This window comes from Pongo abelii, chromosome 11 (genome assembly GCF_028885655.2).
Source record: "Pongo abelii isolate AG06213 chromosome 11, NHGRI_mPonAbe1-v2.0_pri, whole genome shotgun sequence".
Lineage (NCBI taxonomy): Eukaryota > Metazoa > Chordata > Mammalia > Primates > Hominidae > Pongo > Pongo abelii.
In genome coordinates, this window is record NC_071996.2 from 74,482,578 (window position 1) to 74,505,625 (window position 23,048).

Below are 23,048 nucleotides of genomic sequence, written 5' to 3' on the forward strand. Positions count from 1 at the left end.
GTCTTGAACTCCTGGGCTCGAGTGATCCTCTAGCCTCAGCCTCCCAAAGTGCTGAGATTACAGGTGTGAGCCACTGCACTCAGCCTATATTGTTATCTTTCTTGCTGCGTTAGGCCTTTCTGAAGGTGAGTATTTACATTCTATCACTCTCTTATCTATCAATAATGCTTGTGTCAATGTTTCATACTTAGTGCTAAATAAGCAGTTATGAATTCCACAAATTTTCAATATAAAAATAAAGGCGTCATCAAAATAATGTGTAAAAAGATAATGACGATATGTAAAACAGTAAATGAAAAGCTAAGATTTAAAAGTTGTCAAAGAAGCGGCCGGGCACGGTGGCTCATGCCTGTAATCCCAGCACTTTGGGAGGCTGAGGCACACGGATCACGAGGTCAGGAGATCGAGACCATCCTGGCTAACACGGTGAAACCCTGTCTCTACTAAAAATACAAAAAATTAGCCGGGCGTGGTGGCACATGCCTGTAATCCCAGCTACTCAGAGGCAAGAGAACTGCTTGAACCCCAGAGGTGGAAGTTGCAGTGAGCCAAGATCGCGCCAGTGCATTCCAGCCTGGGCGACAAAGCGAGACTCCATCTCAAAAAAAAAAAAAACAGTTGTCAAAGAGCTAGGGACAGTCCTGGCCATTCTCCTCATACCTCCAACCCACCTCTACCCCCACTCAAAAACAAAAAACAAATCCATACAGAATCACAGTACATTTTTTTCCCGTAGAATTTTTAAAGCTAGAAAGACCTCAATTCCCATTCCTTTATGTCCCACTGAGTCCCACATGAGAAGCTGAAACTCAGGAAGGCCAGATGATTAGCCTAAGGATACAAGAGCCAGATAAATGCAGGGCTGGGAATTAACTCCGTATTCCTAGGCAGTACTCAGATACCTAGGCAGTATTCTTTTCACTACATCATGCAGCATTTCAACTCATTTCTTCCGCATCTACTTAGTCTAGAACATAAAATTAACTATATCACATGAACTCTTCACCAAACAATTGAGTATAATCACATGGTATGGTGAATACCAATATATTTTTGGCTATTTTCAAGAATGCCTGCGAGGAATAAAGGTTTCAAGTCATAAATGGACCGTTTCTGTTATTATAATTACTTCTGTTCTGGAAAAAAATACTTCCCTTATCAGATTTTATGACCTTTAAGATTCCCATTTTCACAAATTATTTTTCATAAACTACACATATGTATGCTCAACTATGCAGCGCCTTACCCAACAATAGCTTAAGCAAACCACATATCTCAGATAAAAATGTCATCTATTCCAGGCTCATCAGCATATGTTAGAATCTGTTCCTAAAATAGACTCATAGACTTTTGGAATGGGAAGGAACCTTGGAGATCACCTCTCATTTCACAGAGGAAAATAATACCCAGTAGGGACCTGCCCAAGGTCAAAGTGTCTTCATAAGAATCCAGGTCCAGAATAGAAAGTTCTCAAAAGATTTCAAAGAGAAATGCAATATTTGGTGAAACACCTTAGCTTGCCTCCCTTTACATCTACTTTTTTTTTTTTTTTTTTTTTTGAGACAGTCTCGCTCTGTCTCCAGGCTGGAGTGCAGTGGCACGATCTCGACTCTCTGCAAGCTCTGCCTCCCAGGTTAACGCCATTCTCCTGCCTCAGCCTCCCGAGTAGCTGGGACTACAGGCACCCACCACCACGCCCAGCTAATTTTTTGTACTTTTAGTACAGACAGGGTTTCACCGTGTTAGCCAGGATGATCTCGATCTCCTGACCTCATGGTCCGCCCGCCTCGGCCTCCCAAAATACTGGGATTACAGGCATGAGCCACCTCGCCTGGCCTACATCTACTTCTTAAGTACAACTTCCTGCATAAGAAACTTTTGAAATTTAAGAAAGCAAAACAAAAAACTAAGCCAACCTTTTTTTTTTCCTTTTCTTTTCTTTTTAAGCCTACAGCCAAGTCACTGATCCTAAAAGCTTACAAGTTAAGGTAGACCATTGCAAGAACCTTAAGAGGTAACATTTTGGGGTAAAATCCCCAAAGGCAAAAAAAAAAAAAAAAAATCCCCAAAGGCTTAAGGATACAATATAAGTAAGACACACAAATTAAGAATAGCTATAATATTCTTATCTCTGTAACAAATTACATGGAGGATAGCTCATAGGTAGGAAAACTTTGTAAACATGCAACTTTCAAGAAAGAGAATTTTAGTCATACCTAGTAACTATACAAGAATGCCAATACATTTTGAAATTTTATCTTGGTCTCTGTGCTTAAGCTGGAAATTATTTTTTTTAAGTATATATCTTAAGTCATGTAAAAAAAAGCAGTAACTTGAGGAAAACCTTTTATCAACCCTTAATTAAAAGAAGGCCTTAAATCAAACCTTAATAAGAGAAGTATAAGCTATATTGTCCAGTCATGTTTGAAAGAATACATGAAAACTGAACATTCCTCAAAGTTAAGGCACGAATAGGACTAAGAACATGTATGCTTTTTGTTTTTGCAATGAAAGGCACACTACGCAAGCCAATTTACCTGTAGAAATATGTTTCTTAACTCATGAGGATCCCCTCGCTTAGTTGTCTGCACCTGTAAGCAAAAAAGAAAAAAAAGCCAGTTAATGCTTCACTAGAGACCACACAATCTGTTCAGATTAGAGTTCACATGGCTAACAATCAATGCTCCTATCTTTTATCATTTAGTTTAAAACAAACTAAAAGCCCTAATTGCTGATAAGAACTGTCAAACTGGATAACTGTGACTAGAGGGCAGAAAAACAGGTGCGAATAGCCTAAGATACAGCAAAGCTACCTGACGGTGCTTCCTCTGGACTGGAAAGGGAAGGCAATGAGGATCTTTTACTTTATTCCACATCTACTAGCAACACAGTAGTAACCACCCACCTTCAAATCAAGAAGCTAACAAGAGTAGATCAACAGGAAAGTTAAATCACCCAAATTAATCACTTGGCCTAGCAGCCTTTCTCCATGAAAAGCAAACCCAACACGTAATTATCTCCGCGTCCCTCTCCCCATCCAACCTAAAATATGAGAGCTGCCACAAATACAAATACTTTCGATACCCTGCAATCTACAACGCAAAAGCCAACCATTGCCCTCGACCTTACTGAGGCCCCAAATTACTCAATACTTACTCCCTCCCCCACCGCAATTCACTGATACCCTAGGTATCCCCAGCTTTACTCGCCACTTCCTCCCACACCCTTTCTGATGCCCTCCAACTCCGGACTCACAATCCCATGCACCTAGGACAGGACATTACTCTTCCTTCACTGACCCGTGTTACCGTACAAGCCCCTTCAACTCACAATCCCTCCTCCTTCCCCTCCCCCAGCCGGGCATCCCCTCCTCCGGTCCAAGCCTCGCACAGCTCTCCCCGCAGCAAGCCGGAGCTCCAGGACAAGCTATCTAAGACCTAGACAATGAATGAAATGGGAAGCAGTGGGGGGCTGCAGGCAGGGCGCTCGGAATGTCTCTTATGCAATAAAAGCAGCAGCAGAGAGTTGGAGTCACCTTGACCGCCATGCTGTGCTCGGAAGCCGGGGACGAGCGAGTGAGCGAGCAGGGCCGAGCTGTCAGGGCGCGCGCGCGCCGCCTCCCCGGCAGCGCCCGCCCTCCCTCTAGCCGGCGCCGCGCGCGTCCCCATGCAAATGAACTCGGGACGCGCCGCGTGCGGAAAGGGGCCCGGCGTCCCGGCCAGAAACGCAGCTGGCCCAGGGCCGGCCGGCCGGGCGGAGGAGGGGGACGCGCTTCCCACTGGGAAGACAAGCGCGACCCATGGGATCCCGACGCGCCGCGTGGTTGCCACAGCTAGGTCGCCGCCAGGAAAGCCCCAGGTTTCCTAAGGCCTCTTAGTGGGTGTGGCTTTGGGCGCCGACCAGCCAAAGTCGTTTTCCCCGAGGCTTAAAGGAACATTTGGGGCCTATATTGAGCAAGGTTCCGACGGATCAAAGAGCGCTTCCCATTAATAACAATGAATTAATGACAACTGATGGCAAATACCGACAAAAAAAGATTGGGAACCACTCACTCTAGGGAAAACCTAAGTAAACATAACTTGAGAAATTATCTCCTAAATTGGCATGGGACGAATACGCTGAATTCATTTTTGCTTTGCGTGCTATTATAACGGTTTATTAGTAGACTCGCTCCACTTTCCTAATCACCCAAATCCTGTGTGCAATGAGAAAAGACTCTATTTGTCTTCGACAGGGCTGGCAATGAATCGCTTGCCCATACATGAACAGAAAGTAATTCTCCATTCGATTTCTAGCCCTACCTAAGAAGTAGAAGTAGTAACTCTATCTTGAACCAAAACAATGTTTCTAAACCCTAGTCTTGCCAATATCACTGTATTAGGCTACATATTGATTCAAACATGTATGGGCATCCATTATATGCCTGACATGGTCCTGCTTGTAAATAACGCAAATAACCTATAGCCCCCACCCTCTAGGGGCTTACAGATGGTCAATGCTTCTCCACAACCCCAATCACATGTGTACTGTGTGTATGTGTGTCTGTGTGTGTGTGTGTTGAGACTGAGTCTCGCTCTGTCGCCCAGGCTGGAGTGCAGTGGCACCATCTTGCCTCACTGCAACGTCCACCTCCCAGGTTCAAGAGATTCTCTTGCCTTGGCCTCCCGAGTAGCTGGGATTACAGGCACCCGCCACGACGCCCAGTTAATTTTTTGTATTTTTAGTAGAGACAGGGTTTCACTATGTTGGCCAGGTTTGTCTCAAACTCCTGACCTCTGGTGATCCTCCCACCTCGGCTTCCCAAAGTGCTGGGATTACAGGCGTGAGCCACCGCGCCCGACCCTGTGTGTGTTTTCATTTTTAATTTTTTGAGACGTAGTCTCGCTCTATCACCCAGGCTGGAGTGCAGTGGCGCCATCTTGGCTCACTGCAACCTCTGCCTCCTGGGTTCAAGCAATTCTCCTGCCTCAGCCTCCCAAGTAGCTGGGATTACAGATGCACGCCACCATGCCCGGCTAATTTTGTATTTTTAGTAGCTATGGGGTTTTGCCCAAGCCACTTATAATTAGACACTAGATAAATGACACACTTTAGGGCTTCTCTATACTGTACAACTATTCTCCATATATGAACATTTGCTGTCATTGAAATAAATTCTCGTTTTGGTGGAAATGGAAGAGAGGGGTATCAAAAATCAGAAGAAATAGTTGTACTCCTGCAGTTATGTCTTTTCCTGAACTGTCTTCCTCACAGTCTGACTCTAAATCCTATAAATTATGCAGTGGAGATGATGGTGATCTTATTTTTGGACCACAGCCTTCTTTATTCCCTTGGTGAAGCAATAACAAACAGTTTTCTTTTCAGTGAATTTTGGAAGGAGTTCATGGAATGAGCTGTTCTAGACATATACGGCTGTGAGTACTCTATCACTATACTAATTATGTATAACCTGGTATTTAGTAGGACACTATATAATCAGATGGAGGATTGAACTAGATGAGCTTTAATGCTTCTTCAAACACTCTAATTTCATGATTTAAAAGGAGCCAAAATTTAGTTAATAAACATTTATTGAGTGCCTTGCGTTTGTGTAAAACATGTGTTGTGGCCAGGTGCAGTGGCTCATGCCTGTAATACCAGCACTTTGGGAGGCCAAGGCGGGCAGATCACAAGGTCAGGAGTTCAAGACCAGCCTGTCCAATATGGTGAAACCCCGTCTCTACAAAAATACAAAAATTAGCCAGGTGTGGTGGCGTGCACCTGTAGTCCCAGCTACTCAGGAGGCTGAGACAGAAGAATCTCTTGAGGCCAGGCATGGTGGCTCACACCTGTAATCCTAGTGCTTTGGGAGGCCAAGGCAGGTGGATTGCCTGAGCTCAGGAGTTCAAGACCAGCCTGGGAAACACAGTGAAACCCTGTCTCTACTAAAATACAAAAAAATTAGCCAGGTGTGGTGGTGTGCGCCTGTAGTCCCAGCCACTCGGGAGGCTGAGACAGGAGAACTGCTAGAACCCGGAAGGTGGAGGTTGAAGTGAGCTGAGATCGTGCCACTGCACTCCAGCCTGGGCAACAGAGCGAGACTCTGTCTCTGGAAAAAAAAAAAAAAAAAAAAAAAGGCCAGGCGCGGTGGCTCATGCCTGTAATCCCAGCACTTTGGGAGGCCGAGGCGGGTGGATCACCTGAGGTCGGGAGTTCAAGACCAGCCTGACTAACAAGGAAGAAACCCCATCTCTACTAAAAAAAAAAAAATTAGCCAGGCGTGGTGGCTCATGCCTGTAATCCCAGCTACTTGGGAGGCTGAGGCAGGAGAATCACTTGAACCTGGGAGGTGGAGGTTGTGGTGAGCCGAGATCATGCTATTGCACTCCAGCCTGGGCAATAAGAGCAAAACTCCGTCTCAAAAAAAAAAAAAAAGAAGAAGAAGAAGAATCGCTTGAACCTGAAAGGCAGAGGTTGCAGTGACCCAAGATCACAGCACTGCACTCCAGCCTGAGCAACAGAGCAAGATTCTGTCTCAAAAAAAAAAAACAAAACAAAACAAAAAACAAAAACAAAAACAAAAAAAACTTGTGTTGCAGCTACAGGAAACATAAGAGAAATAGCATCGTTCCCAAAGTAGAGAGAATATTTTACCGAGGCAAGTGCTACCATTCTTTTTTTTTTTTTTTTTGAGATGTAGTTTCACTCTTGTTGCCTAGGCTGGAGTGCAATGGCATGATTTTGGCTCACCACAACCTCCACCTCCTGGATTCAACAATTCTCCTGCCTCAGCCTCCCAACTAGCTGGGATTGCAGGCATATGCCACAATGCCCGGCTAATTTCGTATTTTTAGTAGAGATGGGGTTTCTCCATGTTGGTCAGGCTGGTCTCAAACTCCCGACCTCAAGTGATCTGCCTGCCTTGGCCTCCCAAAGTGCTGGGATTACAGGCATGAGCCACAGCTCCCGGCTTACTATTCATTTTTTAATGAATAATGTGAAAAGAATGATATTGAAACCTGTTGTCCTGTGCCAGTGCCCAAGGCAGCTTTAGGTAATGATGGGGTAAAGGCTGTGTGGCTTGCCACATATTCTCACTCCAGTCAGAAATATATAACTGGGAGAATAAACATCCTGCCAGGTTCCTCAGCTACCCACCCCTACCCTACCCCTGTGGATTTATTTGGATGCTTTTTGTTTCTCTTCTACTTAGAGGTCAATGAGGAAGAATACTTCGGACCTGATCCAAAGTAAAGAAGAAAGTGTCACTTTAAAAATTGTGTGGGAGAAAAGCAAAGGTCCCAAAATAGCCAAAGCAAATTTGAGAAGGAACAAAGTTGGAGGACTTAGACTACCTGGCTCCAAGACTAACTATAAAGCTAAAGAAATTGCTACAGCGTAGTGCTGCTGGCCGGCATACGAATTGATAAACAGATCAATGGAACAGAATAGAGAGCCCAGAAATAGATCCAAAATTATAAAGTCATTGGCTCTTTCCCTCTTTCTTTCCTTTTTCTTTCTTTCTCTTTTTTTTCTTTCTTTTTTCTTTCTCTCTCTCTCTTTGTTTTTTTCCTTTCTTTCTTTTCTCTTTTTTTTCTTTGAGACAGGATCTCACTCTGTCACCCAGGCTGGAGTGCAGTGGCATGATCATGGCTCACTGCAGCCCCGACCTCCTGGGTTCAAGCAATCCTCAGACTTAAGCCTCCTGAGTAGCTAGGATTATAGGCATGCACCACCATACCCAGCTAAATTTTTAATTTTTGTAGAGAAAGGGTCTCTCTATGTTACCAGGCTGTTCTTGAACTCCTGAGTTCAAGCAGTCCTCCTGCCTTGGCCTCCCAAAGTGCTGAGATTACAGGTGTGAGTTATCTTGCCTGGCCAAAGTCATTTGATTTCTAACAAAGTTGCCAAAGCAATTCATTGGGGGCAAGGAAACTTTTCAACAATTGATGCTAGAATAACTAGATATCAGTGTGGGAAAATTAATTAACCTAAATCCCTACCTCACACCATATACTAAATTTGTTTGAGATGAATCATAGACCTAAATGCAAAAGCTGAAGTCATAAAGCTGCCCCCAACAGCTTTATAAACAAAGGTTTTAGTAGAAAACATAAAAGAGTATCTTTGTGGCTAGGTGCCATGACATGTGCTTGGAGTCCTAGCTACTCAGGAGGCTGAGGCAGAAGGATCACTTGAGGCCAGGAGTTCAAGGCTGTAGTGATGATCATGGCTGTGAACAGCCACTGCACTCCAGCCTGGGCAACACAGTAAGACCCTGTCTCTAAAATATACATATATATATATAAAAAACATATCTATTATATATATAAAAAACATATATATTATATATATACACATACATATATGTATATATATAGAATAGATAGATAGATGCATCTTTGTAACTTGGAGGTAGGTAAAGTTTTCTTAATCAAAACCTAAAAAGCAATAAGTTAAGAAATTGATAAATTAGATTTCACTAAAGGTAAAAATGTCTTTTCCTCAAAATATAGCATTAAGAAAATGAATAGGCAAGGTATTAACTGGGAGAGAATATTAGCAAAACATATACACAACAAAGGACTGATATCCAGGATATATCCTAAATCTCAATGACATCAATGATAAACAACCTAGTCCTAAAAATTGGCAAAAGACTGGAACAGAACTTCACAAAATAAGATATACAAATGGTCAATAACACATGAAAAAGTGTACAACATCATTAGTCATCAGGGAAATGCAAATTAAATCACAGTGAGAAGGTACCACTACACATCTACTAGAATAGCTAAAATTAAGGACTGAAAACACCAGATGCTGGCAAGGATATGGAGCAACCAGAGTTCTTATTCACTACAGTAGGCGTGTAAACTGGTATAATTACTTTGAGAAAAAGTCTAGCAGGTTCTTGTAAAACTAAACATACACCTACCTATGACCAAGCAATTCTATCTCCCAATACCCAAGAGAAATGAAAATATATGTCTATTAAAAGAGCTGTACAAGAATGTTCACAGCCACTTTATTCATAATAGCCCAAAACTGGAAATAACCCAGGTGTCCATCAATAGAAGAATAGATAAACTATGGTATATTTGGAGAATGGAATACTATTGAGAAATAAAATAGAGTAAACTAATGATACACACAACATGGACAAGTGTCAAAAGCATGATGCTAAGTGAAAGAAGTCTTGCATAAATCATATAGTACAAAAGAGCATATATCATATGATTCCTTTTATACAAAGTTCTAGAACCAGCAAAATAAATCACTGGTGAAAAAAAATTTGAGCCATGATTGCCAGAGAGGATTTTACTAGAAAGAGGAGTAAGGGAACTATGTGAAGTGATAATAGTAGTATATGCCTTGCCTAGGGGCTTAGATAACAGGTGTATGCATTTTTCAGAACTTAGTGAATGTAAACCTAAGGTTTGTACACTTAATTACAAATGGGTGTAAATTTCCTTCAAAAGGAAAAACAGCCTGAGCAAATATTGAACTCTAGCCAATGATATATTTAGGTGAGAGAATACTACTATTTTAAATTTACTTTGAAATGCATTAAAGAAATAAGATTTATGGATGGATAGAGAAATGGATGAATAGGTATGTGATTTCTAACTGTGAGAGTGTATAAAGGAGTTCACTGAAAAAAATTATTGCTGCAACTTTTCTAAATATTCTAAAATTTTCATAATAAAAGGTCAGGGAGAATTTGTGTTGGTCTTTGTGTTTCTCAAGATGGCTATCCATGTATGTAATTCTGTTGTTTGGTCAGAAATTGTACTGGGACTTATTTCTTAACCAGTAATAGGCCTCTGCATTGTTGGAGAGGAGGAGAAAGAACTGAAACTGCTTGACAAATAATATACCTCTTTTATGGGGAGGAGAATCTGTGAAAATTATATTGCATTGAGAAGGCTGGGCGTGGTGGCTTATGCCTGTAATCCCAGCACTTTGGGAGGCCAAGGCAGGCGGATCACTTGACTCCAGGAGTTCGAGACCAGACTGGCCAACACGGTGAAACCCCATCTCTACTAAAAATACAAAAATTAGCCAGGCGTGGTGGTGCCCACCTATAATCCCAGCTACTCGGGAGGCTGAGAAAGGAGAACTGCTTGAACCCAGAAGGCAAAGGTTGAAGTGAGCCGAGACTGCGCTACTGCACTCCAGCCTGGGTGACAGAATGAGACTCTGTCTCAAAAAAAAAAAAAAAAATATATATATATATATATAGTTTATATATATAGTTTATTTATATATATAGTTTATATATAGTTTATTTATATAGAGTTTATATACAGAGAGTTTATATATATACATATAGTTTATATATATATATTGCATCAAGAAAGAAAATGTTTTCCTCAACATCAATTCAGACACTAATTATATGTCCTTGGGGTCATGCATGTTTGGGTATATGTGTGGGTTCAGTCTAATAGTTACCCACAGGAAAACTAGAAAAAGAATGTGAAAGTATATTTGCATAACATGCTGACAATTACCTTGGAAAGAACCAGACTTGGAATCTAAAGCCTAACTTGGAACTCCTCTGCTGAAGTGCACCCAGGATGTAATTCTAGACTGAGAAACTCAGACTTAGGTGAGGAAGATCCTGCAATTGGTCATTGTGTCCTTGGATTGCCCTGTTGGGGGAAGGAGAACTAATCATAGGATGACACCAACTCTTTTGAGTAGGAGGTTTCCAAAAAGGGGAGGACAGGTTTGTACTCACTAAGGAAGAGAAGTCTACAGACCACTAGACAAGTAAGCTAGGAATTGGGATATGCCCAGGAAGAAACTTCACCTGAAGAATTACATTAGAGAAGTAATGTAATAGTGATCAGTATCAAATTGTACGAATCAGAAGGATAATTGGGAAGTTTAAGTTAGAAAGTTTTGTAGAAACAGTATGAAATAGCTAGACCTTAAGGAGAGACAGATCTTATGAAAAGAGACAAGTTGAGGAGAGAAAGTGGGTAGAATTGTGGAATTCTTGACTCTAGTCAAGCCAATATAGACAATAAGTCATGGAGTAACTGATCTACGAAGTCTTGCCTGTACTATGCCTCGCTATCACTGCTTGAAAAGAAGAAGAAACAGTTGCTGTTGCTCACTCTCCTGTTACTCTGCTCTTCTGTCACCCTGAGTGGATGGACTTGCCTGGATGGTTTGGGGTGAGGATAGGAAATAAAATAGGGAGTCAACAGTTATAATTCCTCTAATCATCCCCAACCCTTCAATAAAACACTATCTGCGAACAAGTGTTGTGTTGATGGCATGGAAGAAAAATCACAGTAATAGGAAGTATAACCTTCCTCAGTGAAGTGCTAACCCCCTCACTGAGATCCATGTGGCAATAGCAGCAACATCATCTCATCAAAGACAGTAGGCTCAGGGTTCTACATGGATAACAGCAGCTAAGTGAGTGTAAGCCAAGACTTAATAGAATGATAATGAGGAGCATGGATCACAGAGAAGCAACTGCCCAGTAGATAAGACAAATCCTTCTTTGCTTAAACATGCTACAGAACATTGCAGGGAGAGTGGGATGCTTCATCATATGGAATTCTATATGGCTATGAAGTTCTACTCTATCTCCAAGACACTATATGTGCCTTCTTATTATTGATATCTGTAAGCAGGAATATGAAGGGAACATAATCATCTAAAACGATTAAGTAACAATGCACATATGAGGATTCTTAATTGTGTGGTAAATTTATGCAAGAGAGGTTTAGACAAAGAAAAAATCAATTTAAGCTGGACGGTAAACAAAAGGTTTCATGGAAACAATAACTCACCTCTTCCTTAATTCAGCATTTTTCTGCATTCCTTCCAGAATAGGTCTTATTATTGTATCCTTCTTTCTTCATCCATACCCTCAGTCCTAACACTTATCTCAATGCCTGCTGTTAGTCATGTAGGTATTAATTAAATGGTTTATTGATCATTCCTAGCCAGTTTCTCTACCGATAGCCAATTAGTCCCCTTATCTTTCCTAAGTGAAGGCCATTAATATTGCCCTTGTTGCTTGAGTCAGAAAGCTGGGTATCAGACTCTCCCTTGTTCCTCACATTCAAATAGCCACCCAGTCCTGCATTTTCCTTTCCCTTCAGTGCTTTTTAAATCTCTTCTCTTGGCCGGGCATGGTGGCTCCCGCATGTAATCCCAGCACTTTGGGAGGCCAAGGCGGGTGGATTGCCTGAGCTCAGGATTCGAAACCAGCCTGGGCAACATGGTGAAACCCCATCTCTACTAAAAATACAAAAAATTAGCTGGGTATGGTGGCAGGCGCCTGTAATCCCAGCTACTTGGGAGGCTGAGGCGGGAGAATCGCTTGAACCCGGGAGGCGGAGGTTTCAGTGAGCCGAGATCGTGCCACTGCACTCCAGCCTAGGTGAAAGAGCAAGGCTCTGTCTCAAAAAAATAAACAAACCAAAAAAACTCTTCTTTTGATTATAATAGCCTTTATTGTGACTTCTAATTCCTCTCTCAGTTTCCACTTCTCTACTTTCTGCCTCCTGTCACTACCTTCAAATCCATTCTCCACAGTGCTACCAAGTGTTTGATCTAAAACAGAAATTGAATTTTGTCACTTGCCTATCCTTCACTGGCTCTCTACTGACTTCGGTATAAAATCCAAACTTGGCCGGGCACAGTGGCTCACTCCTGTAATCCCAGAACTTTGGGAGGCCGAGGCAGGCAGATCATGAGGTCAGGAGATTGAGACCATCCTGACTAACACGGTGAAACCCCGTCTCTAAAAAAATATACAAAAATTAGCCTGGGCGAAAGAGCAAGACTCCGTCTCAAAATTAAAAAAATAAATAAATAAATAAAAAAAAGAAGCTCCTCCTCCAGAAAACAATCCCTAGCCCCCTTTTCCCATTTAGGGTAGCCTCCCTCTGGGCACTAACTCTATCCTATGCATAGTATTTATCACACTTTTGTTGTTGTTGTTGTTTGAGACAGAGTTTCGCTTTTGTCACCTAGGCTGGAGTACAATGGCACCATCTTGGCTCACCGCAACCTCTGCCTCCCAGGTTCAAGTGATTCTCCTGCCTCAGCCTCCCAAGGAGCTGAGATTACAGGCATGCGCCACCACACCCAGGTAATTTTGTATATTTAGTAGAGAGAGGGTTTCTCCATGTTGGTCAGGCTGGTCTCGAACTCCTGACCTCAGGTGATCCACCCGCCTCAGCCTCCCAAAGTGCTGGGATTACAGGCGTGAGCCACCGCACCCGGCCTAATTACACTGTTATAATTACCTCTTTGCTTATTATCATTTCCGCTGGTGGCTTTCAAACTACTTTACTAACCCACACCTATATATTAAAAAAACACATTTTTTTTTTTTTACAACTCCAGTACATACCAAAATAAAAATTTCACAGAGCAGTACTGAAACTTACTACATGCAACACACTCTGGTATTTACTATTCCACACTATATTCTATTTCTTTATTCTAATTTTGGTTTCAACACACTAAATTGATATCATGCATGACCCTTTAGTGGGCCAAACTTACAGTTTAAAAATATTGCAATACAATGTGAACTCACGTAGATTCTAGAGCACGGTAGATGCTCAATGTAGGAATTGAAGAAAAAGATAAAACAAAAATCTGTGTATCCCTAGCAATTAGTGCAGGGTAAGGTACAAAGCAGTGGTTAATAAAAATGTTTGAGAACAAAATAAACACAAAATTCTGGGATAGATCATCTTCATGAATCATATTCCCCCCATCACTTCCCTTTTTAAGAATAAAGATTTCTTGGCCGAGCGCGGTGGCTCACTCTTGTAATCCCAGCACTTTTGGAGGCCAAGGTGGGTGAATCACCTGAGGTCAGGAGTTCAAGACCAGCCTGGCCAACATGGCGAAAACCCGTCTCTACTAAAAATAACAAAAAGAATTAGCTGGGTGTGGTGGCGCATGCCTGTAATCCCAGTGACTCGGGAGGCTGAGGCAGGAGAATCACTTGAACCCAGGAGGCGGAGGTTGCAGTGAGCTGAGATCGTGCCATTGCACTCCAGCGTGGGCAACGAGAGCAAAACTCCGCCTCAAAATAAATAAATAAATAAATAAATAAATAAATATTTATTACAAGATATTAAGATGAAAACATACACATGTAAAAACATATACAGAGACAGGCAAAACTGGAGAAGGAATAAAAATTGTTGTATTTGAAGGGGATGGTGAGATAGAGAGGCATGATTCCGAAAGCCAGCTGTTAGGTCTTCTTCCAAAAAATGGCTTGACGTGGTAAGGTCACCAATGTCCAGGATATGGTCATCAGTTCTGTATGTCATAAATCATCTTGTAAATGGCCCAAATATCACTTAAGCTAACCAAATTAACAAGATACTGATGAATAACCAATATAAGCTAATATTTACTGAGTACTTAACTTTGTTTCAGGCACTATTATAATCACTTTCTATGAATCTATCCTCAAACAACTCTGAAGTAGGGTAATTTCATGTCATTATCTCCATTTCAAAGGTGAGGAAACTGAGACTGGGAGATTAAGCAGTTTTCCCAAGGTTATAAAACTAATAAATGGTAATAAAGTTATAAAAAGAAGAATAATGAAAACATTGTGAAAAATCTCTCAGAAAGTACAGCAATACACCAAGAAAGAGAGGGAAAGGATTTAAATACAAAGAACTAATCCAGGGGGCCCAATAATTGAATTCTAAGAGGTCTAAGGGAAATAGAAATTTAGCATGATAGAAAAGAAATTATCAAATAAACAACGCAAGAGAACTTTTCATATCCAAAAGATGAGTATTCAAAGTGTTCTCTGTGTACCCAAAACAATGAATAAGAAAGGCTCCATACCAAGGCACATTTTGAAATATCAGAACATTGGAGATAAAAAGAGAAAACAAAAAAACAAAAAAACAAAACAAAACAATAACAAAAAAACAGGAGGAGGTGAAAACAGCCCCTTTCATTATCTCATGAAATAATCCACTGGAGAAATTTTTTTTTGAGACGGAGTCTTGCTCTGTCTCCCAGGCTGGAATGTAGTGGTGTGATCTTGGTTCACTGCAACCTCCGCCTCCCGGGTTCAAGAGATTTTCCTGCCTCAGCCTCTCGAGTAGCTGGGACTACAAGCGCATGCCACCATGCTCGGCTAATTTTTGTATTTTTAGTAGAAATGGCATTTCACCATATTGGTCAGGCTGGTCTTCAACTCCTGACCTCATGATCCACCAGCCTCGGCCTCTCAAAGTGCTGGGATTACAGGCATGAGCCACCACGCCTGGCCTCCACTGGAGAAATTTTTGCCTCTTTTCCCCACAACCTTGGGCTCACAGATTTTGAGACCCTAGTGTCCAAGGAAGAAATGCTTCCACCAAGAAACACCATCATGGGTCAGATGAATTGGAAACTGAAACTGCCCCCTGGAGATTTTGGGCTTCTTCAGGTGCAAAACTAGAGGCAGAAAAGGGTCACCACAGCCAAGTGGTGATTAATCCCCAATATCAAGGAGAAACTGGGTTGTTACTATACAGTGAGGCAAGGATGACTTTGTCTGAATCCCAACTGAGGCAACTCAGTAGAGACAGCCAGTCCAACAGAAGTAAGACCATAGTGCACTCAGACCATTTGGAAATTAGGGTTTGGAACACTGTACTAAAGAATAAAACTTAGTCAAGGTGCTTACAGAAATGAGGGGACACAGAATGAGGGGTGGAAAAAGGAAGTTATGATTATCAACTTAGGCCTCATAACCACCACAGAAGTGGGGTTCAATAGCAGCTTCATTTTACATTATTCTTGATCCTTATTCCACCTGTACCTCATACGAAGAGCATTGGCATTGGCTAACATTTCAAATTTCATCATCCTCTGATGATATGATAGGTGTGGGACTATGTGTGGTCACTGTGTTAGCAACACTGATTGCCACACAAGGGATGGTATGTGAATTTCTTACAGGCAAGTGACACCTGTAAGACATTGGGGCTTGAATTGCCTTTACAGTATTCCACCCAAAAACGAGGCCTACAGATAGGAGACCACAGCAGCAAGGAGCCAGAGTTTCCTTGTCAGGAAATTGGTATAATGTGGAGGCCCCTGTAGGTTCATTGAAGTAATTAAGAATGCATGCTATCTAAGAGGCAGTAAGAACATCAATGATCAATGTCAGCTGGAGAAGTAGAGATGGCCAAAAGTGAATATAGTTAAGTAGCAAGATTCATTTCTTCTCTATTCCTACTTCTATCCCCTATCCCCTAACCTGGAGGAGTTAGCCTTGAAAAAAAAAAGAAGAAGAAGAAGAAGAAATATCCTAGAACCAGACACCACTCCCCACCTGCCCCCAATCCAATCTTAAGGAGCTTAGAGAGGGAGAATGCATAAAAAATTGACCAGGATCTATTACACATTTCAGGTCCCTATGGCTACAAATCTGGCCAGCAATGGGGAAGTTTTAAAACTAGTCCAAGTTTAAAACTCTGAAGTTTTAAACTAGTCCATGCTAGACTTTGAATAACTTAAAAGACCAGAAAGCTGGCCAGGCACGGTGGCTCATACCTGTAATCCCAGCACTTTGGGAGGCCGAGGCCAGTGGATAATCTGAGGTCAGGAGTTCGAGACCAGCCTGGCCAACATGGTGACACCCCATCTCTACTAAAAATACAAAAATCAGCCAGGTGTGGTGGTGCGTGCCTGTAGTCCCAGCTATTCAGAAGGCCGAGGCAGGAGAATCACTTGAACGTTGGAGGTGGAGGTTACAGTGAGCTGAGATCGTGCCACTGCATTTCGGCCTGGGTGACAGAGTGAGCCTCCATCTCAAAAAAAAAAAAAAAAAAGAAGAAGACCAGAAAACTATGGAATCTGCCTGGGGGGAAAGGATATTCAACACAGTACTGAGGAAGCAGTGACTTGAGAAAAAGAAAACATTTTATTTTTGAATCTCCACCAAGTTCAGATTCCTTAGTAATCTGGTCGCATAAAAGTATGAGTAGAAAATAGTTTATTACATAAGTTAAGTGAATGAATCAGAACTTGAAATTGTATGTATGCGATAAGTACAATTGTATAAATAATATGAATATATTAAAGTCTGGAGCAGATACTTGAATTTTCCCTAAATCACAATTTTGCATAGGGTCAGCAAGGATCGCATATCTAATCAAACGTACTATAATACTTCTTTGTGTTATTTATTTGTTTAAGATGTAAAATAGGTTTATTTAGCATGATTGCTTTTCACAAACCTATGTTAGATGATGGATACTTGGCTACCCTCTGTGGATCTCTAAATTGCAGGGGTTTTCTTGTGGGGGCTGGTTATTGTTTTTCAAAGATTAACACTATAGTCTTGCAAAGAAGCAGACTAAACAGAGCATGATCCCTCAGTTCCTCCCTTTTCCATTAAAAATTGAGTATTTTGCTTGACTTTTCCCATTATCTGCAATCATTCCAGTTTGCAGGGAGTCCATACATATAATTGTTAATATTGCAGATATTTCAGAGAACATGTCTTTGAGCCTTCCAGTGAAGATTCCTTTGGCCCACCTGATGTGAAATCATCTATCCTAACTTATTCTGTCTCACTCCAATTTCTATAACATCATTGGTAATATTTGTATGAGGACTCTAATTTATGAAGTCTTCCTCCCACACTGAAACATTTTAGGGCCCTGGAGCAAGGTAAGAATCTCCTGGAACTACTTGTGGTACACTGATCTCATATGTAGGAGTGCCTTAACCTCAAGACTGGCACAAAAAAAGGTTAAATGTTCATGGTTATCATTTTTTAAAAAATCTCAACCTTGTATGACCCCAATGAAAAATACATATGAACTAAATAGCATAAAAATAATGAGGTTTATCAAAGAATGACCCTTTCAAATCACAGCTATTGTTCTTATCTGTCACGACTTAGATAATTATCTTTCTACCTTGAATAAATGGATGTGTTGTAATATACTAAATATACAACACAATTTTCATTTGTGGTTAGATATGTACTCATATATAATTAAACCTTATAGTAGTAAATAAGATTGTCATTTGATATTTAAACATATAATCTATTTCATTTAACAAAAAGCAAAGCAAAACCTAAGGAAATTAAGTCATACTGATACTATTTGAATGAATTGGACATTTGTCATCTCCCTGCTGCAGTCCTATATTTACTCAAAAGAACAATATGAACTTCAAAATATGAGAATAAAATAACTTCAAAGTCCACATGCAAAGGAAAAAATAGCAAAAATCTTTACCAAATGAAAGAAACATACAATTTAGCTCAGCAGGACTTCTACACATCCAAGGACAATGTAGGTTTGCAGCCACACATTTTTGAAAAAGAAAATTTCTTGGCTGGGCACGGTGGCTCACACCTGTAATCCCAGCACTTTGGGAGGTCGAGGCAGGTGGATCATGAGGTCAGGAGTTCGAGACCAGCCTGGCCAAGATGGTGAAACCCCATCTCTACTAAAAATACAAAAATTAGCTGGGCGTGGTGGCAGGCGCCTATAATCCTCGCTACTCAGAAGGCTGAGGAAGGAAAATTGCTTGAACCCGGGAGGTGGAGGTTGTAGTGAGCCGAGATGGCACCACTGCACTCCAGCCTGGGCGACAGAGCAAGACTCTGTCTCAAAAAAAAAAAAAAAAAAATTATTTCTGGTCTTTCTTGTGATCCTTTCTTAACAAAGCTGGCATAAAACAAAATGTTATAGGCTGGGCGCAGTGGCTCACCCCTGTAATCCCAGCACTTTAGGAGGCTGAGGCGGGCAGATCACTTGAGGTCAGGAGTTCGAGACCAGCCTGGCCAACATGGTGAAACCCCATCTCTACAAGAAACACAAAAATTAGCTGGGTATGGTGGTGGGCGCCTGTAATGCCAGCTGCTCAGGAGGCTGAGGCACAAGAATCACTTGAACCTGGGAGGCAGAGGTTGCAGTGAGCCAAGATCACGCCACCACACTCCAGCCTGGGCAATAGAGCGAGACTCAGTCTCAAAAAAAAAAAAAAAAGTTACAATTATCTGTTAATATTTTAAAAGATGTTAGAAACCTTTTGAAATTTTATTACTTTTTTAAATGAAAATTTTCATTTCTCCAAGTATTCAGAATATTACATGTTTTTTAAAAAGTTACATTCAGATTTTTAGATAAGATTCAGTTAACGAGAATATAACCCAGTATCTCGGGGTAAATAGATCATTTCATTTATATACGGATTGTCCTTAAGGATCAGGCAGGGAAGGAAGGGGATAAAGAAACCTGAGAGGGAGCCTAAGAAGAGAAGATATGGGCAAACTTAAATAATGTATTCAATACAATGATTAATCTGAATAAAAATCTTTAGTAAATGTTAGTTAAAAGAATTTGCTCTCACTTCAAGTGAGAACTCAGGGATGAAGATAACATAGATCCAGCCTCGTAGAGTATAAGGAAATGGCTGTGCTTTGGTCAAGGAGGGGCCAAGGTAAACATCCAGAGTGACTCAGAGAGTTTAGAGCGCAGGCGTATAACTCCACCTGTTATCACAGCCATGTAGCCGTAACATGGGAAGGCCATCACTTGGTTCTACACCACATTGTCTGTAAAAGGTATAAATACCCTACTGACACTGTACAGGCATGCTCGCACCCAGAGAAAGAGAGCGAGCCAAAGCTGTCCATCTTACAGATGGACAGGAGGGATCCAGGACACAGCTAGACTTGCTTGTGCTCAGAGAGAGAAAAAGTTAAGCTGCTGACCCTGAAAGCAAGGGAGAGACGGCTGGCGCCACTGTGCATGGGAGCCACAGGCTCAAGCGGCCCAGACAGAGCAGACAGTGTAAGAGAGCTGCTGAATAAAGCTGTATTTCACCTGCCTACAGCCCCCCGAGTGTTCTTCCACCTATTTGCCACTCATCCTGTAACCGACCAAGGGGTTCACCTTGCCCGCTGCCTAGACAGAGCCAATTCATCAAGACAGGGGAATTGCAATTGAGAAAGAGTAATTCACGCAGGGCCGGTTGTGTGGAAGACTGGGGTTTTATTATTATTACTATCATTATTATTATTATTTTGAGATGGGGTCTCGCTCTGTCACCTAGGCTGGAGTGCAGTGGTGCAATCTCAGCTCACTGCAAGCTCTACCTCTCGGGTTCACACCATTCTCCTGCCTCAGCCTCCCGAGTAGCTGGGACTACAGGCACCCACCACCATGCCCAGCTAATTTTTTGTGTTTTTAGTAGAGATGGGGTTTCACTGTGTTAACCAGGATGGTCTCGATCTCCTGACCTCGTGATCCACCCGCCTCGTCCTCCCAAAGTACTGGGATTACAGGCGTGAGCCACCGCGCCCAGCCAGGAGTTTTATTATTACTCAAATCAGTCTCCCTGAGCATTCGGGGAGCAGAGTTTTTAAGGATAACTTGATGGGTGGGGGGAAGCCAGTGAGCCAGGAGTGCTAATTGGTCAGGGATGAAATCACAGGGAGTCAGAGCTGTCTTGTTGTGCTCAGTCAGTTCCTGGGTGGGGGCCACAAAATCAGATGGGCCAATTTATTGATCTGGGTGGGGCCAGCTGATCCATCAAGTGCAGGGTTTGCAAAATATCTCAAGCATTGATCTTAAAAGCAGTTTACGGAGGGTCAGAATCTTGTAGCCTCCAGCTGCATGACTCCTAAACCATAATTTCTAATCTTGTGGCTAATGTTAGTCCTACTAAGGAAATCTAGTCCCCAGGCAAGAAGGAGGTCTGCTTTGGGAAAGGGCTGTTACTGTCTTTGATTAAACTATAAACTATAAGTTTCTCCCAAAGTTAGTTCAGCCTACGCCCAGGAATGAACAAGGACAGCTTGGAGGTTAAAAGCAAAATGGAGTCAGTTAAGTTAAACCTCTTTCACTGTCTCAGTCATAATTTTGCAAAGGTGGTTTCAGTCCACCTGCTCCCTCTGGACCTCAGCCTGGGCTGGAACCTGACCCTGAGCCTAACAGAGAAGTTATCAATAAGGAGCAAATAAGCTTAAGAGTAGAGAAGGTGATGATTCACCATTATCCCCAGAAGGACAGATCAGAAAGTTGAGGCGGTCCTTCTGTGATAAGCAGGCCTACCTTGGTGAATGAACACAGCAGGCCCTCAAAACAGCAAGCCTCAATGAAGCCTGCTGGAGAGAAGTGAGAGGAGAATATAAAAGTCTTACTCAGCCGGGTGCGGTGGCTCACGCCTGTAATCCCAGCACTTTGGGTGGCCGAGGCGGGAGGATCACAAGGTCAGGAGATTGAGACAATCCTGGCTAACACAGTGAAACCCTGTCTCTACTAAAAATACAAAAATTAGCCGGGCGTGGTGGTGGGCGCCTGTAGTCCCAGCTACCTGGGAGGCTGAGGCAGGAGAATGGTATGAACCGGAGAGGCAGAGCTTGCAGTGAGCCGAGCTTGTGCCACTGCACTACATCCAGCCTGGGCGACAAAGCAAGACTCCGTCTCAAAAAAAAAAAAAAAAAAAAAAAAGTCTTACTTAGGGTGAAATGTGGGACTGCTGCATGGTACAGCAGCGTGTTCCTGTTTGTTGTGGGAAACCCAGGGAGAAGAGGAGGAAGGATATTATATTCACTGTATCAATTGCCCAATACCTCTCCTTGACTCCATAAATGTATTCCGAACAGGTCTCTGGATCTGGGAAGATGACAGTTTACATTTAGTGTTTGAATGTTCGGGTGCTTAATTGAAGGGTAGAGAGAAGGAGGGTAAGCTCCTGATGGGGAATAGCTAGGCTTTCTTAGAGCTTGGTAAGAAAGCTGGAAACTAATCTGAGTTAAAATTGTCTAGGGAAATCCAGAGCTACTGGTGGGCTTGTCTCCAAGAATACTCCCATGTCCCAGAAAATTGTCTCTTTAGAGCTATTGTACCAGGGATACAATTTACTGTGGCAAAAGATCACTTCTTGGAAATTGTGTTGCTTACTCACCCTCTGCCACAGCTATTCCCTGGTGACATTCAGAGGGAAAGGCCTGTGTTACACATGTGTTGGTAATAATGGGTTAAACGTGGATGAGACACTTTTTAGTCCCTGATTCTAATCACATGCTTAAGGATGTTTTTTAAAGCTAAGAAACTTAGCAGTTTTCAATCCCAAGAGCCATGAATGACTTAAACAACAATGAAAGCTTAGTTATTTGGGAGGAAAATTATGTTCTTGGTATTACTACACAGTCATTTAACAAACATTTAATAGGTATCAACCACATGTCAGATACAGTGACTTTCTCTGCAAAGTAAAGGCAGCAAATTGGCCCTTTCTACAACATGAAAGGGGAAGAAAAAAAGTAGAAAAACAGAACCATTTGAGAGACTTGAGCCATAATATCAGCTTATCAGTTTCTTACTGATAAGCAAGAGTGTGAAATTAAGTCAGGGACCTTCACGGGTGCACACGTGATCTACTGGGATAGAAAGTATTAAAAATGCAGCTGAGCACAGTGGCTCACACCTGTAATCCCAGCACTTTGGGAGGCTGAGGCAGGTGGATCACTTACGGTCAGAAGTCTGAGACTAGCCTGGCCAACATGGTGAAATCCCATCTCCACTAAAAATAAAAAAAATTAGCTGGGGCCGGGCACGGTGGTTCATGCTTGTAATCCTAGCATTTTGGGAGGCTGAGCTGGGCTGATCACTTGAAATCAGGAGTTTGAGACCAGCCTGGCCAACATAGTGAAACCCCATCTCTTCTAAAAGTACAAAAAATTATCTGGGCGTGGTGCCGGGCCTATAGGTACATGCCTATAGTCCCAGCTACTCGGGAAGCAGGAGAATTGCTTGAGCCCAGGAGGTGGAGGTAGCAGTGAGCCAAGATTGTGCCAGTGCACTCCAGCCTGGGCAACAGATCAAGACTCTGTCTCACACACCCACAAAAAAAGCCGGGCGTGGTGGTATGCGCCTATAATCCCAGCTAATCAGGAGGCGGGAGACTGAGGTGGGCCCATCCCTTGGACCTGGGAGGCAGAGGTTGCAGTGTGCTAAGATCATGCCTCTACACTCCAGCCTGGGCAACAGAGTGAGACTCCATCTCAAAAAAAAAAAAAAAGATAG

At 42.2% G+C, this 23,048-nt stretch overlaps 1 protein-coding gene across 3 annotated transcripts in view; it reads right to left on the bottom strand.

Annotated features, from left to right (window-relative positions):
- Positions 1 to 23,048, bottom strand: part of SLC25A12 (solute carrier family 25 member 12) — a 231,256-nt gene that overhangs the window by 111,244 nt on the left and 96,964 nt on the right. For 2 of the 3 annotated variants that reach the window (XM_063712448.1, XM_063712449.1), the window contains one exon: positions 2,538 to 2,591. In XM_063712448.1, the coding sequence (XP_063568518.1) occupies positions 2,538 to 2,591 (54 nt within the window). 3 annotated transcript variants of the gene reach the window in all.